General features: G+C 42.4%; 1 protein-coding gene across 3 annotated transcripts in view; it reads left to right on the forward strand.

Annotated features, from left to right (window-relative positions):
- Positions 1-146: 146 nt before the first annotated feature.
- The window catches only part of thoc2 (THO complex 2), a 35,318-nt gene continuing 8,044 nt past the window's right edge, over positions 147-27,420 (forward strand). For 2 of the 3 annotated variants that reach the window (XR_013965112.1, XR_013965113.1), the window contains exons 1-30: positions 147-344; positions 4,217-4,272; positions 4,589-4,680; positions 7,400-7,451; positions 8,369-8,439; positions 9,735-9,856; positions 10,892-11,025; positions 11,789-11,949; positions 12,083-12,175; positions 12,867-13,022; positions 14,065-14,237; positions 14,457-14,652; positions 14,741-14,779; positions 15,399-15,529; positions 15,722-15,823; positions 16,344-16,428; positions 17,674-17,767; positions 18,191-18,271; positions 18,395-18,491; positions 19,657-19,774; positions 20,501-20,680; positions 22,316-22,480; positions 22,954-23,229; positions 23,926-24,067; positions 24,511-24,668; positions 25,170-25,298; positions 25,410-25,541; positions 25,846-26,030; positions 26,701-26,876; positions 27,076-27,181. Coding sequence is in view for 1 of the 3 variants with exons in the window: in XM_080779581.1 (XP_080635707.1) it covers positions 280-344; positions 4,217-4,272; positions 4,589-4,680; positions 7,400-7,451; positions 8,369-8,439; positions 9,735-9,856; positions 10,892-11,025; positions 11,789-11,949; positions 12,083-12,175; positions 12,867-13,022; positions 14,065-14,237; positions 14,457-14,652; positions 14,741-14,779; positions 15,399-15,529; positions 15,722-15,823; positions 16,344-16,428; positions 17,674-17,767; positions 18,191-18,271; positions 18,395-18,491; positions 19,657-19,774; positions 20,501-20,680; positions 22,316-22,480; positions 22,954-23,229; positions 23,926-24,067; positions 24,511-24,668; positions 25,170-25,298; positions 25,410-25,541; positions 25,846-26,030; positions 26,701-26,876; positions 27,076-27,181 (3,767 nt within the window). In the remaining 2 variants the exon portion in view is untranslated. The remainder of the gene's footprint in view (positions 345-4,216; positions 4,273-4,588; positions 4,681-7,399; positions 7,452-8,368; positions 8,440-9,734; positions 9,857-10,891; positions 11,026-11,788; positions 11,950-12,082; positions 12,176-12,866; positions 13,023-14,064; positions 14,238-14,456; positions 14,653-14,740; positions 14,780-15,398; positions 15,530-15,721; positions 15,824-16,343; positions 16,429-17,673; positions 17,768-18,190; positions 18,272-18,394; positions 18,492-19,656; positions 19,775-20,500; positions 20,681-22,315; positions 22,481-22,953; positions 23,230-23,925; positions 24,068-24,510; positions 24,669-25,169; positions 25,299-25,409; positions 25,542-25,845; positions 26,031-26,700; positions 26,877-27,075; positions 27,182-27,420) is intronic. The other variant, XM_080779581.1, reaches the window with a different exon arrangement.

A 27,420-nucleotide genomic window follows, 5' to 3' on the forward strand; every position in this document is an offset into this window, starting at 1 on the left:
TGAGAGAGAGAGAGAGAGAGAGAGAGATATGAGATTACGTTACAACATAAACCAAACCATGTTTTCATATCAGTGTCCGTGGAATAATGTATTGATTAAGACGTAAGGCAATCCCCACTGGCACCCCCAGTCAGTGTATACTACAGTACGGGAGCCTTCATCCGCGTCACATTACTAGTAGAAACAAAGCCTCTACTCTTGAGAGGGTCCCACAGTTCCACACATTGACCCTTTACGTGCCATGACGAAGTAGACATCCGGGCTGTCTGTGTGGGGAAGATGGCGACACTTATCCTCCCTGGTGATTGGATCAAAAACTGGGAAAAATCAGGAAAACACGACTTGTGAGTACTAGGATTGTACTGTAATGCTGTGTGAGGTTTATTCGGCGGCGAACCAGTTTGTAAAATATTGTCAAGCATGTAGTCTGCTAGTCTTCATTCCCGTGGCATCACAAACACACAGCGGACTCGACGTTAGCCCACTAGGCTAACGCCAACCCCGGCCTGCTACGTTGTGTTAGCCGTGCAGCCCAACTGCCAAGTTGTTAACAAGGAAAACAACAGTCAAATCTGTAGCTGGCGTTAGGTGTGCAACATTAAAATATAGGTACATTATAGAAAATGTGATGCGCCCAATCTTGTGTCGGTGCGGCCATCTGTATGCTAACACTCCGTGTCTAGACAGCTTTAGCTTCAACAAGGCATTCAGGTGTATTGGCGACGTTAGCTAAAGGCTAATGCATTTGTAAACACATTGGCATGCGCAGCCAACAAAGCTCAGCTAGCTAAAGCCAACACGGTCTTCAGTGAGATCCTCTAAACATGGTCAAACATCACACTCTGAAAGCCAGTGCAATGTTTGTAATATAGGCGTCTACTCTGCAAACAAGAGGTTTAGACCGTTGCACTTTGCCACTTATTGCTTCTCATCCTACCAGAGGAGACCATTAATGTATTAGCATCTCGCTAACCTACGTTAGGTAATGGGAGGGAAATGTCCTAACATTAACTCAAAACGTGTTGATGCGTCGGTGATCGCCTGCCTCAACCTCATTGACCTTAGTTTGCGCGAGGCATGGTCATTTCCACAAAGTATAAATGATAATTAATACGTTTATTGTCCTGACGCGACATTTTTAATCAATAAAAGGCGCTATATAATATCCCATACGATATTAATAACGTTAGCAGCAGCCTTATTATCTTAGCAGGCCGTGCATGATTAAGTATGGCCTTCAGTGAGACATGCTAAGAAGGCAGTTTCATAGTTCATATGGTTCCAATGTTTCCATACCCATACAACAATATGCTTCAAACTAGGTCAAAACAGATTCATACATTGGCCTATATATCGTAATGTCCAGTCACCATCATGAAAGGGAGCACAGCAAAGGCAATATGTGCTTAGTGTACTTTCCTTCACCACTGCACTGTTCAGAGCATAACCAGTGGGTTATGATAAATCACACATCTTGGCTGCAGGGTCAGCATCTCATCTAATAAACACTTGTAGTTAAATCTAGTGTTTTCTTTTCATTTCCAATACAGAAAATGTGATTGCAGACAAGGATTGTGTAGACTTCTCAGTTGTGTACTTTCTGTATTTATTGTAGTTGTGTCTTTACTAAGGAAATGGAAGCAAGAATGGCCTCCTGGGCAATTGCCATGGAAATGTTTGAGGTTTCTTTTATATAGGCCTTCGGCTTGCAACTGCATGATGTGAAGAATGTTTCTGTCATCTTGTAAGACTGTATGCCTATGCTCTGTTTGCATCAAGTGCAGGCAGGTGTCATGTAAATGCTCTTTTGTCAGTGTGCCATTGAATACTAACACTGCATGTTCATTGTGAATGTGAACATTCACAAAATGCAATACATTTTTTGAATAGTTTGTTTACAAACAGGCAGCCAGAGCTGAGCAATATTGTATAGATCTACTTCTCTTCTCATGTCTATCAGCTCTCGCAGGGCTAGGGATAGATAGATTGTTAGGGATGTAATATGTTCTCTATGTTATCCAAGTTATCTACAACTGCTAGTTTAAAACGATGCCATCAATATTCACTACTTCCACACAGCAGTCCGTTTCTGTCTATCTTAAGTGGTGTTTAGATAGCATTTTATGTAGACATAAACATAGCACTCGTATAGTGTACGCCACGGTATATGCATTGTTTCATTAGATATTCCACTATTAGGTTCTTAGCTTATGTATTGCCATGTTTTTGTTCTTGCTTACTGTAAGTCGCTCTGTCTGGATTAAGAGCGTCTGCTATTTATAGCTTCCTAAATGTGTAAATTGTATGTAGGTATATGCCTATTCCATTGCCGGCAAGAGCTCTGGTGGTCCAAGCGGATAAATCCAGCAGAAGCTGAGTACCTCACAGAGAGGAGGAGAGACGCTCAATGCTCGTACCTGACAGCCTGATTGTAAACCATTATGCCGTATATACATTTTAGGCAAGAGCCATGCACATGTAGTAGGTCATGTTGATTAATTTCACGCCCACACCTATTGTTATCAATATTTGCTATATCCGTACAAGTAGTCTTTTTCTGAGTGTAGTATATATGCAAACTACTACAAAAGCCTACAGAAGAGCACAGGCGTGCTTAGGTACGGTTTGTTGCTCTGTGCAGTTGGACGTTTTTTTTTCAACTTTGATGTTTCACTTTTTGCTGGGTCGACCCCCGACACAGTGTGGAAAGTAGTGGTTGCTCCTATCCATAGACGGTTTTGCATGGAATTGGAAACTCGCTGCATTCTAAGAATGTGTCAGCAAAACGATGCTGCTGGTGTGTGAATTCTGCACAATACCGCCGCCGCTGCCAGGCCATTGTTCTTGGGTCAAAAATATGTCGAGCATATATCCAATACGTGAGTGAATAGCTGGAGTTGCTGTATTTCAGTACTGACATTTTGAATCTCTCTTGACCATAATCCCACAGTCATATTCCCCAAAATATATACATAGTTGCATCAAAGCTGTCAGTCATCCTGCATGATGCATAATTGATATTTCTCTACTAATGTGGTACGTTGGTAACTAAAGTTGAGTTAGTATAAATTACTTACAAGTTCAGAAGATTTCATCATTCATCTTGTAAAAAAGATATAGGGAATTCACTGTCATACTCTGCCAAGCAGGAAATAAATCCATTTAATTGCCCGTACACTTGTACTTCCATCTGTGTGGTCACCACAGTGATGGATTATGTCACCTTGAGGTGTTCTGCTTTGCTATTTTGGCAAACACACATCATCAAAACTAATGTTGTGCAGTTTGTACTGTCGACATGATGATGTACATTATTTCTGTTAGATCCTGTTGGCTACAATGCTTAGTTGCCTGTTTTTTGCTAAATGTCCACAACTGTTTGGTTGGGTTGTATAAACTACATTGTTGGTCAGGCCCACTTAATTATGAGAAGGATTCCATTGCATGTTCTTGTAATGAATACTGATAGTCTGTATCACTGTCATTACATTGGCTACGTTTACATGGACAGTTAAATCCCCTTTTCATTCCGAATAGAAGTTAAATCCTATTAAACGTTGTCATATAAACACCTACAAAAACTTAAATCCGAATGAAAATGCTCGATGCGATTATCGTTATTTTGTGCATTTTGCAGATCCGAAATCCGCACCAAAAACGGGGAGCAGCAGCAGATGATGATACCCCTGATCTGTGTGTGTGTGTGTGTGTGTGTGTTCAACGGTCTCTCTCTCTCTCTCAAAAATAATGAGCGACCCGATACCGTGCTGTAGATAATAGTACAAAAGTACAAATAAAAATGAGATGTTCACCTTCCCAGCGGAGAAGGGGAGCCGCAGCGGGTGGGGGAAAAAAAGACGGTAAACATATATGCCCGCCCCTATCCAACCAGCAGCCTCTAAGCTACTGCGGAATGAAATGATGGGATTTCAAAGTATCGTCTTTCGTCTGTAATGTTTGTATTGTTGAGAGTCAGTCACAATGAATGAACTGCCTATATTTCATGTATCCAACAGATGGCGTTTCACGTGAATTAACATGTATCATGTCTTATAGCACTTCTCCATATAAACACTCATTCGGAATGACCATTTCCCATGGAAACTCGAAGCAAAAAACATTACTTCCGAAGTATTTTATTCGGAAGTATTTATTCGGAATGATCACCCTTCATATAAACGCGGCCACTGATTGTTCTATTTTATCTTTCCCATAGTGTCCAGCTGTGCAAGGTTCTCACAGAGAAAACAAATCATGGCAGTACTATTCAAGGTAAGCTTAAAAATATCCTCTCCATTGGCACGCCACAGTTTCCTACACGTTATGCAGGATGTTTTGTTTGGATTAACATTTATAATACGCTTGTTAAGAAATGAAAATTGTGATAATACTGAACAAGCATCTATACAATTAGGAATTGTATTAGCTCATATATTGGGATTTTGTAATGCGCATAACCTTGAGTCAGTGGAAATGAGCAAATTAAATGAATGTTTATTTGAATTCACAGAATTCAGAAGGCATTTGGAAGCTGCTTTTGCTTTTTTGCCTTAAAATTGCCTTTTGTCTTTTTATACATATAATCTAGATATACAATCAGCCTTGTATGAACTCTGCTGGCAAGTTGTACAGGGGAACTTGAAGTTGGATCTTGCTGCTTGTGTCCTTGGTGACATGATGGTAAGTCTTTTCTCTTTTGGAAAATTAAAACAAGAATTGATATAGTTATATTTGTAAAAAAGTGTCTCGCTCAAGTTCCTTTCTGTAATAATAGATGCAAACTAGAAAGCTCCATGGAGGCGTGCACATAACTGGTGCGCAAGTGTGCTGTGCACGAATGTTCAAAATAAATTATCTTCCTGCCTGCCCGTGTATCGCTCCCCCTTCGCTAGGACCACAAAACCAGGAAATAGAGTACATGGAAAAACTTTTTTATTTGTAAATCTCTATAAAATATATATTCCCTTTCAAATCTATTAGTTACACCAACATTGTTCATGTGAAACAGTTTGTTTACGCTTATTATTTTTTAAATGGCAATAATCGCTATTGTTATTTTTAGCTGTGTCTCCGAGGGTGAAAGCGAGCCCCTCTGGCCAGGCATTGGGCACATAGCAGTAGGTACCACAAGATCATAGTCGGACCCTTTCCCCCCCCCCCGTGGAACGTTCGGTACAAGCGGCCCCTGTGAGGAAGACCATTCGGACACAGCGATGCGGAACACTTGCCCTGTTTGTTTCCATTCCCTTCCCTGAGAACAGTCGGCACTCTGCCCTACAAGCCTAGACGACGATGACCTCAAGTGCTAACTGAATCATTTACGTATACTTGAAGTGAAGATTCGTGTTCAACCAGAGAGTGGGCACTGTCCCCAGCCAGAGCTCGACAGTGCGACTAGGTGCTCGCATTTGCTACTAAAAATATCACAGTGCGAGTTGTAACATGCAATTTGTAGCACAGGTTTGACAATTAAATCGTGATAAAGACAAGGCTCTACAGCAATTGCACATTCTATAGTCGCGGTTCTATACCTAAATTTATATTTCTGAACGGCGGTGTCGTTCGCCAAAAAGAGCAGAGCTACAAGCTAACAACGTGTCGAGGCTCAATGTGGCGTTCATTTGAAGATCTGTCCCCTTTGCGCCCACCCCTCCCTGTGTTGCTGCTCAGTTCTCTTCCCTGTCAGCAGCGGAGCTAACGCAGCAGGATAGCATGGTAGCACAGAAGACAGAAGGAGTTGCTATGACCCCGACACGTTGAATACTAAAGTTATTTTGAAAGTTTGTGTTAAATGTTGATATAACTTGATATAACTTTTAACCAAACGTCGTTGAAACGGCGTGCAGCCGTGCACGCAAAGAGTGCACGTGCGCATGCACATGGAGTGGACGGATTGATTGATATACCCAAACAAAAACAACCCTTGTTTAGCACCTCGCTTACAAAAGCGCGTGCGCACCGCAATACGAATGACCGACCTGGCTGGATATATTAGTCAGTGGCTAGCTCAGGTCCATAGCTCTAAATGCAACGCATTAGACTAGAGCTATGGACCAGAGCTAGTCAGTGGCCTGCATAACGAGCAACGGGAAAAAGGCAAAGATCCCCCCCACCACCTCCTTCCACCACGCCGAGGTGTAGCATATGTCCGATGTTCTGTCTGAACTGAAGCAGTCAAAGCCAAGGAGAGTTACAATACTAATTCACCATCGAGTAGCTTCTGCACTAAATGTCACACTCACATGATAGAACAGCAAGATAAAAACGGATTGTCTGTCTGTCTGTCCATCCATCCATTCATGAAATGAATTGATTATCTATCTGCAATTCTGCATACAAAACTAATAGTCTATCAGTATAAAAACAAATGGATTATATAGATTATAGATGATATAAAAACAAACATAAAAATGATATCCAGATGAATATCAATATTGTGATCATTTCTTAAAAGATATTGTGATATCATTTGCCATATTGCCCGCCCCTACCTCATATCACTTTATTAAAGAAAAATCACACCTGTGTAAAGTGAGGGGCACTCTTATCATTATACATCATGAATTATCTCATACTGGCCAATCAGAATGCCTGTTGCCTGTGATTGGTTAGCTGATTTGCTCGTTTACATATGACGTTTATTGTCCTTGCAATGTCAATGTCGTTTAATGTTTTGATGTTTAATTCACGTCATATTTAGCGGAATTTTGACCTAATTTCTCCGTTCATTGTCCGTGGCAAATATTGAGACGTGTGGGGACTAAAGCTGTATATAGGAGGGGCTAGCGCCCCTCAAAAAAACGTTATTTGATAACCTTTCATCGCGCTCCTAAAATAATTTGTGCGCTGCTAGATTTTTCAACTTTCAACAAAAAAATGCTAAGCGTCTAGCCCTGTCCCCAGCCGCCTCTCGCTGGCTGGGGACAGACGAGACAGGCGTGGGGAGAAGAGGAGATAAACCAACTCATTGCGGGACCGCTGCAGGGTGTTTCTAAACACAACTACTCATTTCCAGCCATAGCATCTTTGTTTTCAAATGCCCTCTTCCTACAGTGCGTTTGCTGTGTCTGCTCCGCCAGGTCTGCAGTGTGTAACGCAGGCACACCACCAGGAGACCAAGAGCGCAAAAAGACTAAAGCCATTTTTTTTAGTGATATATTTTTATTTGAACAACATGAACAGCATGCACACAGTGGTGTAAATTAACCATATAGAACATATTATTAAATTATAATATATAATATAATATAATATATTACACATAGGACATAGCCTCCTCTCTTCTATCTGCATTTGTTATGATGCTGATGTTTTATTTTTTTTTATTTTTACAGTTTCTTAACTGAAAGTTTCGGTAACTGTAACGGTAACTGCACACTATTCTTCTTTTCTTTTTCAGGAATTCAGAGATGACATGCCATCCATTTTAGCAGATGTTTTCAGTATACTAGGTAGGTGTGATTTTTGGATTTGGCTCGACGGTTTGGAACTGTGTGCTTGTTGTCCTTAACCCTAGAATCCCTGGACGGACGGGGATAGCCGATCTACAAGCTCACACAACGCATTAAGGTGCCATGTGCTGTAAGCGCCTAGATCGGCTATTTTCGGCAAAGTGATTTCCTTCTTTCCACTCCAGTTTTCACCACCATGTCTATTGGAAGGAGCAATTGTCTATACAGTGTGTGTGTGTAGTTGGGGCCTTCAACCACTATTTGAAATATGAACGTATATTGGACTATAAAAAAGAAATGAAAGTTAAAAAAAAAAAGAAATAAAAAAAAGGTTCAAGTAATAAAATAAAATAAAATGAAAATTTTGGATAATGAAAATTTTCGGAAAAAACGACGGAAAAACGCAGCTAAAAATCCGAAAACGCGCCTGGTGTGCAGGGACCTTAAGCTCTACTTTTTTACTGCGGTCTGTTGTCTGCAGACAGACAACCACGACTGGTAACCGCAAAGGCATTGTGCACTGAATGCACACAGTCAGGAATCACATCAATTCAATTGATTCAAAATGATTATGTAGGTCAAGCCGGAACCGGCGACCCATTTGGTAATGATGGCATACAACGAACCAGACTCGTCCGAAGAAAGTGGTCTATTTTCCTTTTCATTTATTTTATTTTTTTTTGGAATTGGCCCTCGGGTAAAATATCCATGTCACATTCTTTGGAATTGTGTTCCTTAATGTTGAATAAAAAAAAGTGATGTCTATACAGAGTCTGACTGAATAGATTACCACAGGTTGAGAACCACTGCTTTAAGATAATTAAATGACAACTACTGTCATTTTAAAGTGTTTGTTATGACTAATAAATTGAACTAGTAAACGTGATGCCATTTTGACGAATGTTGTCTTTGCACAGATATAGAAACGAGTGCACTGGAAGAAAAGAACAAACGCGATCATTACACACAGTTGGTGGGAGCATGTTTGGTAAGAAAAACAAATATCCATGAAAGGTCTTATAACAATTATATGTATTTCTGTATATATATATATATGTCCACGATATTATTAGCTTTTAGACAATCCTGTGTATATATTTAAAAAAAATGTGTGAAGATAAATATACATATGTTCATAAAAAAATAAAACACTAAATACTATACGTATATAACAGACATTGGGCTCTAGAGTGTTAAAACAGTCGGCACCTGGTCAGAGCAGAGTTTTCTCAGACTTAGTTCTAGGCCTGAACGAAATCCTCCGTCAACGCTGAGACACCGAGACTTGTGAGGCTATGTTGAGGTGGCGCACACGTCTTGGTGATTCTCAACGTTGGTTGTAGACAGTACAGTAGTAATACATACAGGCCTACAGTATATATGTACGCTTAGTTGAAGCAAACACTGCAGTCAGTAAATGTAAGGGGACGAGTAAGGACTAGATATCGTTTCAAAAGGAGAAGATGGTATTATGTAGTCAATCTACTCTAGTGACCCCAGCAGGGATTTCCCTATAGGACGCTGCATAACAGTTCAACTACAGGGCAGGGCAGTGAGGGCACTGAGCTCTGTGGTGCGCTCCACTGCTGTCAAAACCTCTGAACCGATCTGCTGCACTGGCCTGCAGTAACCATTAACATTACTGCCCTCAACCTAGCAGCCATCATATAGTTTCCCCATGGGTTTGTATTGTAGCACTGCATTACACACAACTCCTTCACATTCTGTACTGACAAGCTGCCAAGTGTTAATTACTGCAAACCTGTTCTAATGTGGCATACTTCACACTACATTGCCAAGTATACAATATTATTCATAATAACCATGTTCTTGGGTAACTGCCTCTACTTACCGTAACTTTATTTAATTTTTTTTTACTTAAAACTCACTCAGTGCCACAGGACGCCTCCCCTTTAACATGCTGTGGTTGAGAATGATTACTGATTAGGCTTTATTTGTGACACTGAATCGATACATGAACGGTTTATTGTTTTGCCTGAAGCAGAATGCTTCCACCGCCCGCTTTGATCGGGTTGCTGTCGGGCGGTTAAAGTTATCGCCCTCAAGGTAGCGAGCTGGGTCGAAATGAAAGCAAATTGGGGAATTGATTAAAAATAAGTAATTCATTACCATGATTTTATTTTTCTCCTGGGTGTGTGATACTGTGGATCCATGAGCAATTACCCACATGTTTTGGTCATTCTTTATTGCTGTCTTAAATATGTTATTTAATCAAATGCATTGTATTGTACCCCCATCCACACCCCTTTTCCCCAAACTCAGTTTTTTGTGCCAGAGTCTATTCTGAAAGAGAGGCTGGATCCAGAAACATTGGAGTCTCTTGGACTTATAAAGCAAGCCCATCAGTTCAACCAGAAGATTGTAAAAATCAAGACCAAACTCTTGTAAGTGAAATGTACAGATTAGTTAAAGATAATTATATTTTGTACTTTTGAAAAAAGAAAAAAAAAAGTAATAACAAAAGACATGTCTTGGTGGTATGTAGAGTTATTTACTCTAACGTTACTTTCAAACGTGAAGTGATATAACGTGCCTATAGTTCATTTTCAATGAGACCTGCGTTTTTTTGCGCGGAGCACTGGGGAGCAAGTTGCGGTGCGACAACGCAAGTGTATTCACGTGAGCAGACCTGGAGGAGACCTGTCGTTGGTCCAGACCTGGAGGAGACCTGTCGTTGATCCAGACCTGGAGGAGACCTGTCGTTGATCCAAGCGTTCCTTGCTTCCCGTTTGAAAGGCCCTTAACATTTAGTACCGGAACTGCATCAAAATAAAGGCGCTGCTTGCGCCAGAGTAATCGCCAGAGTAGTGATCGCTTCTATTTTGAAAGCCATGAACCGGAAATACTTTCTTAAAAAAGTTGACTGACAAAGTGACCTCACAATCTCCGATCATCTTAATATATTTATATACGCTCCAAGAAGAGTTCATATTTTGCGGGAGAGACGGTTGAGGAGCAGAAACGCAGCGCCAGCATATCGATCCATTCATCACCACGGAGAGCGCCCTGGATCAGGAGATACGAGTCATTCTTTCCGCCGCGCTAACATGGGAGTCAATGACAAGCTAATAGTTGCACAGAGCGTTAGCATACGGAAAGCGAAATGCCAAAAAAAAAAAAAAGAATAATTCTGAATATTATCATCTCGCCCCGCGTCGTTTGGACGTCGCTAGGACGTCCACAGACGTCGTAGGCACCTCTCGGTTCCAATCCTTATGACGTTTCAGGACGTATTATGTACAAAATGTGTTAATGCAGGTGCAGAAGTCTGTCCATCGGCCTCGTCCATGTTTTGTGTCACCTCACGTCTATGTCAGGGCCTTATCCTACATCAACATTTGGAGTTTCTCATTGGAATGCCTGTCAAAACAATAATACTAATAATAATGCTTATCTTTATGATTTGTGTGTTGTTTAAGCTACAAGCAACAGAAGTTTAACTTGCTGAGGGAAGAGAATGAAGGGTATGCCAAGCTTATCACTGAACTGGGTCAAGACCTATCGGGTAACATCACCAGCCATGTTGTCCTGGAGAGCATCAAATCCCTCATAGGTAAGAAACGACTGCTTTGTTGTTACCCAGTTATATGACTTCACCTCAGAGTGTAAGCCCAAATTACAGTTTTGATTTAAAATCTTAATTTCTGATCAACTGCCTTTTTGGAAGGTGCTGCCCACAGACCTGCATGTATGAAAATTGAGGTGGAAAAAGTAATTAAACACATTTTTTGCATTTCGATTTCTGAGTCGAGGACATCAAGCGGCACCTGGTGAATTGAATGAGGGAATATGGCGAACTCGAGTGTGTGGGGAAGCATTATGCGAGCTAAGACTTGCCTTTTTTTACAATAACAATCCAGCGAGGCTGACATGTGTCAACTCTCACGGTGCTGTTATAAAACACATTACTTCAAATTGAAACACATGTAATGACATGTATTAAGCAGCATCGCTCTGACAGATGTAGGTTAAAGCTGGTCGCGATAAAGGCCTATTCATAGTCTGGACTTTCGGTGATGAAGTGACCACCGCTCCGGTGGTGAGCTGACCACCGGAGCTGAAATAACATTGAGCGGTGGTGAGTAAAAACAGAGAGAAGGGCTGGAGCGGTGGCGGCCGTTTGCTCTTCACCGTGGCTCGTAAGTCGTGACGTCATGTGGTAGTTCGGTGGTCACCTAACCACCGTAAATCCAGACTATGTATGAGCCTTAACCGTTTTTAAATGGGAAAACAATGCTTTTATGTAATTAAGCGAATAATTAAATGTACTATTATAGATGCAATACAAACAAAAACATGACGCTTCCTTCATGCAGGATGTTTCAACTTGGATCCTAACCGTGTTTTGGATATCATCCTGGAGGTCTATGAGGATCGGTCGGACCAAGACGAGTTCTTCTTGCCCCTCATCAAGTCTTACATGTGTGAGCCACTCACCCTTTGCCACATCCTGGGCTTCAAGTTCAAGTTCTACCAGGTGAGAAACATCAGTTCTGAGCTGAGCTCACGAAGGATGACAATCTGAATGAAAACAAAGCTGTATATGCATTTTATAGTTTTTCTTGATTAAAAAAATAAAAAATAAAAAATACTTTCTCATCTGTCTTCAGGAGCCCAGTGAGGAAACGCCTAAATCACTTTACCACATTGCTGCTGCACTGCTTCACCACAACTTGATAGAGCTGGAAGACCTCTATGCACATGTAAGAAAGACTTCACTGTAAACTCTTAGATTTTGATTGAAAAAGTGTTATGTGTAAAGTGTATTTTCAGTTGAGAAAAAGGTCGAGGCCGAGGTTATTTTGGAACGCAAATGCAACATTCACTTTAAAATACACACATGAATACATTTCCAGGAAATGTCCGATGCCCGTGTCATTTTGGCAAGTCGCTCACAGCTGAAAATAGTGCTGAGAGAAGTTGTCAAAAAACACATACGTGGAAAAATATACCAGTGTAGGCCTGGGGCCGTGGCTCAGCGGTCCAGGCACCGTGGCTGGTAATCCAGTCTGGCAGTGTGGCCGCGGGTTCGACTCCTGATCTCGACGGCCTTTACGGCATCTCTTCCCTCCGTCTTTCTCCCCATTTCCTGTCAGCCTACTGTCTGTCCCTCCATAAAAAATATAAAATAAAGGCGAAAGCCACAAAAAAAACATTAAAAAAAAATATATATACCAGTATAAGACTATATCACATTCACAAATGTTACACAGTATGACTATAAGTTTAGTAAATGTATTGCCATTATTTTACTTCTCGATTTGTCAGCTTCTGGACATGGCAGAAGAAAAATACTATTACTAACTCAAACATTGTGTAGGACATCAGAATAACGATTATGCCATTTCCCTGTAACTCTTGAAACCTTGTCTATTTTCTCCTTTGTCATTCCAGCTCATGCCACCGGATGCCGCCATTGTAGAGGAACACAAACGAGACATTTCAGAGGCCAAGCAGCTCGCCCGCAAGCTGATCATGGTGGTGTTGCCGTCTGAAAAGAGTGACGACAAGGAAAAGGAGAAAGAGAAGGAAGAGGAGAAGAACGACAAGGTATGTTAATGAATATTTGGATTTCTGTTTCTGTTCCTTGTCTCCTGTTCTTCGTGAAGGCCTGAGGTGTTTAAATTCTGGAAAGACTGGTGCAGTAAACGTAGCCTTACCAAGGATGTGCGAGTCAGACAATGACATGCTGATGGCCAGGGTGATGACAGTGATGGAAGGAGTAGAGCTTTAACACGAAACAGCACAGAAGTGCTTGCTCTCTCTTGACACCTGTAACTGCATACATTTTTTGTTCTATCACTTTTTTCTATCACTTATTTTTCCAGAAAGTTTTTTTTCTCAGAGACATTTCCCTTTTGTTCTACACATGCATAAGGAAGCTAGTGATGAAGGTAGTACTGTGTGGCTAGGGGAGATTTAGGGTCTCTAGAGAAGACGGCAAAATGAAATGTCAGATGTGCCTTCCGTTGAGACGACAGGGGGTTTTCGGGGGGGTTGAAAACGCAACAAAGTGAAAGACAAGAGTAGACATCTTTGAGAAAGCTCAATCTTTGATTCTATAGCTGCACTAGATGCAGACCAGACCGCTGTTTATGCTATGGTGTCTCGTGTCTGTTGTTGTCCTGTATTGTTTGTATGTTTTAAACCACTACTCTTGCTGTAAACCTAATTGCCCTTCTGGGACATTAATAAAGACCTTGAACCTTGTACTTGTTTTTGAGGGGCGCTAGCCCCTCCTATATTCAGTATTAGTGTAGAGTTTTGTCTTACACAAACATCAAATTCACATTGACAATCGATGGAGAATTTACGTCATACGTATGTGGACGAGCAAATCTGTATTTTTGTCCTACACAAACATTAAATTCACATTGACAACGAAAGGAGAATTTACGTCATATGTGTACGATGATAATGGCGCCGTTTACTATTTGTCCACCCTCAAAAAAGATCTATTCGCTGCCAGTTGAGCTCATCGATGTGTTATTTATTTAGCCATCCTTCTATTGAGAGTGAGAGGTTCACCTGGCTCCATCCTTCCTAAACTTTGTAACGGTCACTAAGCTGCTACTCTCCCCTCTCCCCTCAGCCACCAGATAACCAGAAGCTTGGTTTGTTGGAAGCGCTGCTCAGAATTGGTGACTGGCACCATGCCCAGATCATTATGGACCAGATGCCCTCCTTCTACGCCACTTCTCACAAGGCCATTGCTCTGGCTCTCTGCCAGCTGGTGCACCTGACAGTGGAGCCAGTGTACCGAAGGTGACTAGCTACCATCATGGATTTACTTCATGCCATACGTACACCACACCATACCATACATAACAGCAGGCATCTTCTACCAAACAACACGCCGAGATTGTACACCATTTGCCCTTTCCACCGCATGGACATTCAATAATACACATTATGGATCTAATGGCTGAGACATTGTGGAGCACCCAAGAGGCGCACGCTTACTCATTGGTCTGTACCTTGCAGAGCTGGGGTCCCCAAGGGAGCAAAGGGATGTAAGCTATGTCCACTGAGGAACAAAAGGGCCCCTCGGCCAGCAGAGTGCTTCGAGGACCTGCGGAGGGACACGTTCAGCATGCTAGGATACCTGGGCCCCCACCTCGCCCATGACCCAATCCTCTTCGCCAAGATAGTGCGTCTGGGCAAGGGCTTCATGAAAGAGGTACACACAACATTGTCACTGCACGAGTCTTTGGCCGAATCTTCTCGTTCGCGATCTTGACGCACATGTTTCTTTCATGCCTTTTCAGTACCAAATTGATGCGAGGTCCGACGTCAAAGACAAAATGGTAAGTAACAAAACATTTCCACCCTGTTCTGGGCATGTCATAATATACGAACAGTCACAAATAGCCAGCACCTTGTTATCTTCATTTCTGATATTTGCGTATATATGGTTTACGTCAGCGGTTTTCCACCCTATTTGTATTTGTCCATTATTTGCCATTTGAGCCATAGACCACTCAGAGTGACTCAGACATGATCAAAATAACAATTATTATTCTTGTAAATAAAGTAATGCAGATATTTAACCCATTTAGGCCTGACCTCAAAATAAAAAAAAAATCTTCTAAATCCTCCAGTTTTCTGAAACAAATATTTTCACGATTTTTCAAAAATAGCAGACCTACAAGCTCGTAGAGTGCCACTCGGTGGCGCGCTATGAGCTTGTAGATCTGCTATTTTTTCAATAGCTAAATTATAACATAATGTTTAAAACACCAAAAGGGGTTAACAATAATTTAACTCTTGAGTCCTGATTTAAGTGATTTTGGTGATAATGGGGATTGGTTTACTGTGCTTGTGACCTTTTTGATTAGTCTGACGTTGATGTTTGTGGTTTCTGAGCAGATATGCACCATCACAGGTTAACATTGTTTAAAGAGCTGTACTTGAATGAATTTGCAGGAGATATTGCTGAGTTGTTTCCTGAGCATTGCGGACCAGGTGCTGCTGCCTTCTATCTCTCTGATGGAGTGCAACGCGTGTATATCTGAAGAACTCTGGGGCCTCTTCAAACTCTTCCCCTACCAGCACAGGTGGGAGATTCACATACACAGATGGAAGCAAAACGAGAAGCATAATTCACTCGTGTGCGCGTGTTCAGACATCTTTGTTTGTGTTTGAATGAAGCACTCTTTTCAGCTTTGTGCTGGTAATGTATTTTTTTGTTGTTGACAGCAGCATAACTATCCCACCTAACTGATGTCTACCGATCTATGCTCCTACAGATACCGGTTATATGGGCAGTGGAAGAATGAGACGTACCTCAGCCACCCACTGTTGGTCAAGGTCAAAGCTCAAACTGTGGAAAGGGCCAAATACATTATGAAGTAAGACACTCGTAAAAGGACTCTTTCGTCCTTGAATGTTTTTTTTCCTTCACCACCAGCAATTTCAGATCAGCTGTTGAAAGAATATGTGCGCTTCAGTGAAATCACTGTCACTAATGGGATGGACAACCAAATATAGTCTTAAGCAGAGTTTTTGTTTTCCAAAAATTGTTAATTTTTTTAATTCAAATCCATATTCTTTTACCACATGGCTCTGGAGTCTGGCCATCTAGTTGAGCGCAAAATGCACACACTGCCAGCAGGCAACGGAAGTAAATCCGCCAATATTTCACTTTAATTTTATCTGCTCTGATCTGGCTGTCATGCATCATAGATATGTTGATAGAGTAGACGGCTGACGTCACAGGCTGGAAACAAAGATTGGAGTGACGCAGTTCCTGTATTGATCACCCAAGTTCCACATGATAAAAACATGTAATCGATTAGCTCGACGACTATAACCTAATCAAGATGCATAATAGATTTGATACACCTTTTGTATCTCTTTTTTTTTTGCCAGGCGACTGACCAAAGAGAGTGTGAAACCGTCTGGAAGGCAAATTGGCAAGCTTAGCCACAGCAACCCCACCATCGTTTTTGATTATGTAAGTATTGCGGCTGTTTTTATCAGGAGTATGTGCTATTTTATCACTGGTACAGGTATTAATCTTTATTTTTTTTTATTATATATTTTTTTTAAACATGTTTATTCATTTTCTTTATAGTGCACATAAGTATTTTCAACAATTGACATATATATATTTCTCCCCCCCCACATCCCCCTGGCAGCACAAATACAAACAAAATCTTATCACGAAATGATTTGACAATAATAAATACAAAACAAAAATAAATAAATAATGACAAAACGAAAAATAAAACGGAAATAAATTACAATTACATACAGTTAAACAAACAGATTCACAATGTCCATCACAGTTCCCTACCGGCCCCCAGCTGACTACTCAGTTAACCACTATACATCCAAAGCCTCTTCAATATCACCTCGCTTAATGAAGTCCAAGAACTTCTCCCATATCTTGTAGAATACCTCAGGTTTCTTCCTAATTACATAAGTTAGTTTCTCATGTGCCAAACTGGTTGTTAAATTCCTCAGCCAAAAGCCGATCGTATGGGGCACAGGTATTAATTTAAGTGCAGAGAAGAACGGAAGCCTAGGATGAAACCAGAGTGCATATATTGTTTAATAGGATGAGTTGAGTTTATTTTCACTATGCTTTCACAATGTAAAACCGTTAAACACAAGATAATTACTACACATAATGTGTAATCTCCATTCGCCATTAACACATTTAGTACCGGAACTGCATCAAAATAAAGGCGCTGCTTGCGCCAGAGTAATCGCCAGAGTAGTGATCGCTTCTATTTTGAAAGCCATGAACCGGAAATACTTTCTTAAAAAAGTTGACTGACAAAGTGCCATCACAATCTCCGATCATCTTAATATATTTATATACGCTCCAAAAAGAGTTCATATTTTGCGGGAGAGACGGATGAGGAGCAGAAACGCAGCGCCAGCATATCGATCCATTCATCACCACGGAGAGCGCCCTGGATGAGGAGATACGAGTCATTCTTTCCGCCGCGCTAACATGGGAGTCAATGACAAGCTAATAGTTTCACAGAGCGTTAGCATACGGCAAGCGAAAAGCGAAATGCCAAAAAAAAAAAAAGTAATTATTCTGAATATTATTATCTCGCCCGCGTCGTTTGGACGTCGCTAGGACGTCCACAGACGTCTAAGGCACCTCTCGGTTCCAATCCTTATGACGTTTCAGGACGTATTATGTACAAAATGTGTTAACAAATCATTGCTGCATCTCCTCTAGATCCTGTCTCAGATCCAGTGGTACGACAACCTTATTGGTCCTGTCGTGGACTCGCTGAAATACCTCACGTCTCTCAACTACGATGTCTTGGCCTGTATCCTTCACAGATATATCACTTATTGACTGCCATTGACGTATGTATGTACGCCATTTCAATCCAGCGCACAGACCACCATTGTCGTGTGGTGTTTTCAGTGTTTACAATAGCTCGCAAACCTGTGAGTGATGCTTTCTGTTCCCACACAGTTTGTGGTGAAAACAAGCTATATTCAACTGCCAATAACTAAAGAATGGAACATCGCACTGACACTCATTTCCTCCCCCCCCCGATGAAAGTAGAGAGATATTTGGTGTTTACAACAAAATAGTCAGTTGGTCTTCAAATATTAGTAAAAATACTGGCTGTGCTTGAAGACTGTTCTAGAGAAACTCTGGCAGTAAATTCATTAAAAGCATAGTCGAGGAGGGGGAGGGTTGCCCTGTCTTTCTGGGATGTCCCACTTAACTATGTCTTCAGATTGCATCATCGAGGCCCTGGCCAACCCAGAAAAGGAGAAAATGAAGCACGATGACACAACCATCTCGTCTTGGCTTCAGAGTAAGTTTTATTTGCTGTCTTTATTTTTGCTTCATGACTGGGCCTGTGCGGTACGTCTCAGTTCATGTGCTTCAATAAATGCATTTTTTTTTGACCTGCCGACATTTCTCTTGTCTACCAAAGGCCTGGCAAGTCTGTGTGGAGCTGTGTTCCGAAAATACCCAATCGAATTGGCCGGCCTTCTTCAGTACGTGACCAATCAGCTGAAAGCAGGAAAGAGGTAACATTCTCCACGTCAAGTGAAACCGTGGGCACATTGGGCTTGGAGAGTTAAAGTGCTTGTTTATGGTCTGTTGTGAGTCTGCTTGGTTGAGAACATTTCAGCTCACCCAAAAGCTGTTATAAGTAGGAGTGGGAAAAGAGTGCTGTTCGCTGTACTCTGCTGAATGTATCCTCCCATAATAAAATGACCTTGTGGATGTCCACGGTGGGTGGTCAGTGGGTGGACGTCACAAGCTCGACATCCGGACTTGAAAGGTGCACTGTGGGTTCGATCCACACCACATTTGGCACAAACCCTCTCCAGGGGTCTGCCATGAGAATAGTCTCACCGTGTGACTAGATTTAACCTTTTTAGGACGGGAACCCCCTTTTGGGGTATTTGCCGTTCAAGACGGGAACCCCTTTTGGGATAATTGTTAATATAAATATGTACAGTATATAGCAACATAACCTTTTTTGTAATATTTGAATTGACTAAACATTTATTAAAAACTACGGTCAGGATTTAGAAGGTGTTTTTTTTTTTTTTTTTTAAGAATTGGCCTCAGTCCTAGGGCCTGGAAATCTGGCTACTCAAATGAGTTGTCTCGAATGCAGGGCAAAGAAATAAATGGAAGTGGCACACTGTATTTTTAACAGGCAAAATTACTCCCACAAGCACAAAATCACAAGATCAGCAGCTCTTAGGCACTTCCTTGTAAATCCTTGTTTTATTATCTGGCATGATTTATCATCTGGCGGCAGCAACAACACACAGGCGCGTTTGGGCGTGAGCGGAGGGAGGGAGGCTCCTGCTGAAACCCGTCCGTGTGATGTGCTGTTGCTACCCATTCTGACCTGAGATCAGATTCTGAAAAAGCATATGTTTCTATGTCCGTCGTTCTTCGATTCTTTTCAAAAAATAGCAGATCTACAAGCTCGTAGCGCGCCACTCGGTGGCGCACTATGAGCTTGTAGATCTGCTATTTTTTCAATAGCTAAAGCATAGCATAATGCTAACACAAAAAGGGGTTAGAACCGTATGAAAACCCATTCTGAAATGTTGGGTAAGCCGTTTTCTATTCTGGTCAGGTTCACATTGTGTACACAACGATTATTGCTTTTTGATGGTTTTAAATTAAATTACAACTTGTATTCTCTGCCCCCCCTCCCCCCTCCCGTAGCTTTGATCTGCTGATCCTCAAGGAGGTCGTGCAAAAAATGGCGGGCATTGAGATCACGGACGAGATGACGTTAGAGCAGCTGGAGGCCATGACGGGTGGGGAACAACTTAAAGCCGAGGTACAGAGTACAACTTTTTGTCTTTTCACCTCCCAACATGCTCCTCGTCTGGATGTGATGCTCCTCCAGGAGGCTCTCTGAACTGTTTTAAAGGCGCAGTGAAATGAAAAAGACGTTTTTCACACTTTTAGACCATATCCGTGGTCATCATATGGGCATACCTAACAATGGATGCCAAAAAAATGGGAAAATTCTCATTTCTGTGTGTTTTTATATCAAAGGTCCATAAAAACAATTGTATTATTTATTTATTAAAACGAAAACGTGCTGCGTGATGACGTGTAGAGATACACATCGATAAAAGCCAATAAAAATGAAGCTCACCAGTTTAATTCCCCATGTCTGCGCATCCATGCAACACAGCTGCTTCTGATTACAGATTACTCCGTTTTTATTTCCATTCAAGATAACATTCAGACAGTGTATTACTCGGTTTCAACTTAATCATCACGCTAAAATATGTTTCTGAAAACATTATAGGGTAGAAATAAGCCACATAACAGTAAACTGGTTGTGCTGGGCGACCGTCTGATTTGTAAACAAACACATACCACGCTGTAGCGCATAGCATAGCTACCGTCCCTAGCTACCGTCCCATCGCCTGAAGGGATGCGACACTCTGATTGATTTCAGACCGGTGTTTCATGTGGAAACACCATTTTCATGTTGTTCACCATTTCCGTTTCACTGCGCCTTTAACGATGTGGCTTCTTCTTCTGTCCACAGGGTGGCTACTTTGGCCAGATCAGAAACACCAAGAAGTCCTCTCAGCGTCTGAAGGACGTGTTGCTGGACCACGAGCTGGCCTTGCCCCTGTGTCTCCTGATGGCTCAGCAACGCAACGGGGTGGTCTTCTTAGAAGGAGGAGAGAAGCACCTCAAACTAGTGGGCAAGCTATACGACCAGGTATATGCACGCCGGTCTCCTACTGCTGTTGTTCTTCACATTTAAATGTTAAGGATCCCCCAGTTTGATATTGCAGAGTGTACAAAATGGAACCAATAGCGTTCAAGTGGATCCATAGGCATAGGAACCAAACCAAATGGATCATTACGGAACCATTTGGTTTCTACTCCTGGGACGTTGAGAACCAGTGACCTAATGTATTCATGATACTGTTATTGTTATCTTATTTAGTAGTAAGGTTTGAAAACTACTTGCTGTTACTGCGGCCAATTGTGAACGTTGCAGCATACTCCAAATGAACAGAGTTCTGAAAGACGAGACCATTTGATACTTTCCTAATGTCAGTTTTGAGTGCTGTACTCGACCCTGCCCCCATCCGTAATCTGCCTAGTGACACCACGGCTCACTTCCATCGCTCAGGCCACTGAAGCAATTTGTGTATTAATGTTGACATGGAAAATAAAAACATGGCACTTTTCGTTTCAAAAAAGGTTTGCAGACGACCGTGTTGTGGAGGCTTTTGTGTGGAAATTAGAAAGCGGTCTCCCACTTCTGTTTTTGCCTAGAACTGGAGAATTCATTCATGTGTCCATTGACATACAGTCCGCCGTCTAGGCTGCCAGTGCCTCACTGATTAAACGGGGAATCAAGCTTCCAGCTGAAACGGCGTCACTTGAATATAAAATTAACCCATTTTGGACTGAGGTCGATTTGAAAAAATGTTTCTATGTCAGTGGTGCTCAACCTTTTTCATGTCAAGGACCCCCATAATTATCTCTATTGGGCCACGGACCCCCATCTCAAAATATGTAGTTCCAGGGACCCCCCCAGAAGCCAATATTTTAGTTAAAAATGTTTGCTCTGAAATATATATTCAGTTCAGTTCAGTTCCGTTTTATTTTCTGAATGGAGGACATACAGTTCATACATAGCACACATAGTTTAATTATTTTTCCCTACTCCTTTTGAGTGTCCAGTTGCATATATTCAAAGATTTCCACCACATTTCCACAACTTTAAAAAAATAGCAGACCTACAAGCTCATAGCGCACCACTCGGTGGCGCGCTATGAGCTTGTAGATCTGCTATTTTTCAATAGCTAAAGCATAACGATGTTTAAAACACCAAAAGGGGTTCCCACCCAGAATGGATTAAGACTTGTTGGAGCACTATCGGCCAATAAGTGCTCATTTGTAAGCGACATTCCCCATTATAGTCTATGAGCCAGATTAACCCATTTTGGGTGGGAACCCCTTTTGGTGTTAGCATTATGTTATGCTTTAGCTATTTTTGAAAAAATCGAAGAACGACATAGAAACATAGCTTTTTCAGAAAACTGTCGGGATGTAGAAGACATTCTTTGAATCTGATCTCAGGTCAGAATGGGTTAAAGAGTACTGTACATTAATCGTACGTCACTGATCACATGACCACAAAAATGCATTCTCCAGTTCTAGGGTGGGGGGTTCTTATTACCACACGACCGCTCTAACTAATAGGTATAATAATAATAATGACATGGTTTAATGTTGAGCGGCATTCCCCTTTTAGTCGCACGCTATCAAGGCTCTATGGAAAGAAACGATACACAGCCCCCATAACAATCTTCTACTGTCGTCCCGTCCCGTGACACAGTGTCACGACACACTAGTGCAGTTCGGTGGCTTCCTGGCGTCCAACCTGAGCACAGAGGACTACATCAAGCGAGTTCCCAGCATCGACATCCTGTGCAACACGTTCCACACCCCACACGACGCTGCCTTCTTCCTCTCTCGGCCCATGTATGCCCATCAGATTCTGGTGAGTTGACTCGACCGCCATTTTGTGTGTGTGTGTGTGTGTGGCATTGTGTAGGCTCCGTTTTTTTTTTACAATTCACCCTTTTTGTCATGTCCCTCCCGTTGGTTGTTGTTGCCCCTCTTCATGAATTGCTTACATAGTTTTTTTTTTGTTGGAAAAGTCGATGTCTGACATCGTCACTGTCGCGTAGAAACATTGTGTGTTCTCAAAACATGATTTTCAGAAAGTGGGGGGGGGGGGAAACTGTGGTTTTTAACGGCGTCAATGTAGTTATGCACGCAGTCGAAAACTAGTACTTCTTGGGCAACAAAGTAGGAATTTAATTTATGTAGGGAAATAAATATATATTTGGAGATACAGGGTTTGTGCCTGACGGTAATGATATATATATTTTTTATCGTAGTTGGCTTTGAAATGCTAAAAAAAAACAAAAAAAACACGTGGTGTACTAAGTTTCTCCGTTTCTACTTCAGTCAAAGTACGACGAGCTGAAGAAAGCGGAGAAGGGCAACCGGCAGCAGCAGAAGGTGCACAAGTACGTGGCGGCGTGTGAGCAGGTGATGGCGCCCGTGCACGAGGCCGTCGTGTCCCTCCACCCGCCCAAGGTCTGGGACGACCTCCGGCCCCAGTTCTACGCCACCTTCTGGTCCCTGACCATGTACGACCTGGCCGTGCCGCACACCGCCTACGAGCGCGAGGTCAACAAGCTCAAGGTGCAGATCAAGGCCATCGAGGACAACCCGGAGATCGTGAGTATAATGTTAATGTTTAATGTCTTCTACATCCTGACGGTTTTCATTCTGACCCGAGATCAGATTCTTTAAAAAATTTCTTCTGATTGAATCCCGACAGTTTTCTGAAAAAGCTATGTTTCTGTGTCGGTCGTTTTTTTTCGATTTTTCAAAAATAGCAGACCTACAAGCTGGCGCGCTATGAGCTTGTAGATCTGCTATTTTTCAATAGCTAAAGCATAGCATGATGCTAACACCAAAAGGGGTTCCCGCCCAAAAATGGGTTAATGTAACGCTCAAGCACTGAGAAAACTGTTGCGCCTTTCTTCGTCCTTTCTTTTCCAAACTTGACTACGGTAGCGGTGGTCTCAAAAACATAAGGGAAACATGGCACTGACGAAGGTCTGAGGACCGAAACGTTTGCTTTTTTAATTGCACCACAAGAGCATGATAAAATAAAATAAAAAATATTTTTCTAAGTCTCAGTCTAAGGAATTTTACTTATTTTTCTATACGCTGAGCGAGTCTGTTCCTGTCAAAGTTTTCCTTAATGTAACGCTCACAAATGCACGCGTACTGCTGTAAAAGATATACGTCCCCTTTTTGTTTTAAATAAGTCTATTATAAAACACACACGGCTGCGTACTAATATGCACGAAGGGTATACTTCATTGCGGTGTGTGGTTTCCTCTCCTCTCCTCCTCCCCTCTGCAGCAACTAAACAAGAAGAAGAAAGAGAAGGAGCGTTGCACGGCCCTGCAGGACAAGCTGCAGGAGGAGGAGAAGAAGCAACTGGAGCACGTCCAGAGGGTCCTGCACCGCCTCAAACTGGAGAAGGACAGCTGGCTGATGGCTAGTACGTACTACGGGCTTTAGCCTCGGAAAACCCAGACCTTTTTATTTCCAGGGAGAGAGAAAAAAAGTCTGGGTCCGAGAGTCCACTTCAATACGACATAGAGTATAGCGCAAACATCGCTCACTCTCTGCAGATTTCTGATCGTCTGCACCTTTGTTAAATTGACACACACACACACACGCACTCCTCTCTCTGTCTCTCTGTCGCTCAAAGTAATTAGTCTCATGTCGCGCAGTTGCGCATAGTTTCCCCCTGCCGGGAGCTGCCTATATATGCCATAGAAAGCATAGGTGAGTTCCAGGCTAAAAAGTCCATGCCTGCTATTCACGCGTAGATTTGATGTATTATGGCTGTGTCTCTGGCCAGCCTGGATTCTTCTTGTCTGTCGTCGTGGAGCCATTTTTTATTATAATAAACCTCTTTTTCGCTTCCTTGTCGAACAGAATCCACGAAAAACGAGACCATCACCAAGTTCCTGCAGCTCTGCATCTTCCCCCGCTGCATCTTCTCCGCCATCGACGCCGTGTACTGTGCGCGCTTCGTGGAGCTCGTGCACCAACAGAAGACGCCCAACTTCTGCACCCTCCTGTGCTACGACAGGGTAAGCATCGGACCACTGTTATTAACCCATTTTGTTCTGAGATCAGATTCTAAAAAAATGTCTTCTACATCCTGACAGTTTTCTGAAAAAGCTATGTTTCTGTGTCAGTCGTTCTTCGATTTTTCAAAAATAGCAGACCTACAAGCTCGTAGGTCTCGTATGAGCTCGTATGAGCTTGTAGATCTGCTATTTTTCAATAGCTAAAGCATAGCGTAATGCTAACACCAGAAGGGGTTCCCCGCCCCAAAATGGGTTAAAAAGTATTTAATATTTTTAATGAAGTACTGTAAGGGAGAAATAAAATGACAGCTATTAGTGTTTTCTTTTTTTTTTTAATCTACTTAATTATTTGAATGTTTAGTTTACGTCATGCTATAATGATTATTTTAGTGTACTTTCGTTTCTTTTTGGCTATGTGTGCCTAAAAAGTCTGCCTCACATATTGTAAAACGCATTTGATTTGATCTGTACATTGTCTTTCCACCCCCCCCCCCCCCGCAGGTTTTCTCCGCAATCATTTACACAGTCGCCAGCTGCACGGAGAACGAGTCTCGCCGCTACGGGCGCTTCCTCTGCTGCATGCTGGAGACGGTGACTCGCTGGCACAGCGACCGCGCCATCTACGAGAAGGTGACCTCACGGCTCACGCCTCCTCCTCCTCCGAGAATGTATCGTCCTCTCTTGCTTTCTCCTGAATCGATGTCTCACTTTTGCGTTTGTTTTTTTTTCCTTTTCGGAAAGGAGTGTGGCAACTACCCCGGGTTCATGACCATCTTCAGAGCCACGGGCTTCGACGGAGGGAACAAGGCCGACCAGTTGGACTACGAGAACTTCAGGCACGTGGTGCACAAGTGGCACTACATGCTGACTAAAGTGAGTCCCACCGCTAATGCTCCTTACATCCCTGTCGGTTGAAATTGCTCAGATGAGAATTTCCAAAGTGTAGCCTACAGTGGGCGACGACATGACTTCAAATTAAGTATTTCAAACTTTTGCTTCAATTATGATTAATGGGTATTTTCACTATTTTTGTACAAAGTAGTTAAGCTACATGATTAAGTCTGTTATTAGATATATATATATATATTCTGTTAATTGCTACAGATGTTCATTGAAGGTGTGTATTTGGCAACTAACCCTCCCCCCCCCATCTTCAACATTGTTTTCCGTCAACCAGGCGTCAGTCCACTGCCTCGAGACCGGGGAGTACACCCACATCCGAAACATCCTTATCGTTCTCACCAAGATCCTGCCCTGTTACCCCAAGGTGCTGAACCTCGGCCAGGCACTGGAGTGCCGCGTCCACAAGATCTGTTTAGAGGAGAAGGAGAAGAGGCCCGACCTCTATGCCTTGGCCATGGGGTAACAACAGCCCTGTGTGTGCGCTGCAGCTCTCAGCGGAGCCACACTGTTCACATACAACATGCATCATGTTTGTTTGTTTGTGCTAGCTGAAGCAAAAGCGCTTTTGCTTCAGTCAGAGAGATGTTATTGTGTGTGTGCGTGCGTGCGTGCGCGCGCTATAAGTGGCTATTGCTTTTCAAATTTAAGATTTTTATGTATACATTTAGATAGTAATTTTTTGCATTCAGTTTGATAGTTCCAGAGGTTGAACCGGTTCCATTAAGCTTGTGTGCATTCAAATAAATGTCCCTTTTTCTGTGGAGGTAATCTGTGGATTTAGCTGGGAGTAGGGGAGAGGGGTGTCAAATTAATTTCACTTTGCGATAATGTTTGTCTGTGCGTTGTTGGGGGGTGTGTACATGTTTTTTATTATGGACAAAAAACTGTTTTCCTACATTAAATTGGCTTCGAGAGAGATATATGTACAGCTTTATGACTTCTGTTATGAAGAAAGCTACTCGGCCATGCGCGCCGCACGCGAATGTGCGCACTGACAAAAACATTTCCTCACTGTATGAGAAATGACACTCGCTTCCACACAGTTGCGTTAAACACTGTGTAAAGTTCTCTTGATTCCCCCCCCATGGCCTGTGCCTGGTTTAAACCAGTCGTATGCGTTATCTCGCAGTTATTCAGGTCAGTTGAAGAGCCGGAAGGTGCACATGGTCCCAGAGAACGAGTTCCATCACAAGGAGCAGCCAGTGCGCAGCGCCACCCCGGCCAGTCAGCAGAACGGCCCCGGCAGCACCGGCAAACCCACCGCCAACGCCAGCAAGACGGACGAGGGGACTTCTGAGGAGGGCGGTGAGTTGGAGCAGGCTGAGACAGTATTTTCTGTGTTTTTCTCCCACCCCCCCCCCCTGGGTTCTCTCTGGTTCCTCTCGTCTCCTGTTTGACAGTCGGTAATGGTACATACATGTAATAAAGCGTGGTGACATTTGATTTTACGTGATTGTGTTGCGTTGTGCTCATCCCAGCTCTTGCTTTTTGTGTTTTTCGACAGATCGGGGCAAGGATAAATCTCAGGGGACGGCGAAGGGACCTTTGAACAAAGCCAACAGCACAGCAGCCAAAGTAACCACCAGCAATGGCAATGGTGCTCTTAACAGGTACGTTTGTAGTGGAAATAGGGGAAGGCACTTAGCCACCTGTGTAATAGACGCAGTATAATTATAATATTACCAGTAATATAATATAACCTAAAGAGGCGAGGTCGTGTGCACGCATCCGCCTGGGTGATAGTAGACTGCTGTTTAAACTACTGTTTACTGTGACAGCAGCACAATACCTCAACACAGTTGAATTGGTAATAATGGTAATATTGGTCTTAAAGAAATTCTCAATAAAG

The sequence above is a fragment of the Protomyctophum bolini genome, assembly GCF_963924005.1.
Source record: "Protomyctophum bolini genome assembly, chromosome: 13".
NCBI classification, from domain to species: domain Eukaryota; kingdom Metazoa; phylum Chordata; class Actinopteri; order Myctophiformes; family Myctophidae; genus Protomyctophum; species Protomyctophum bolini.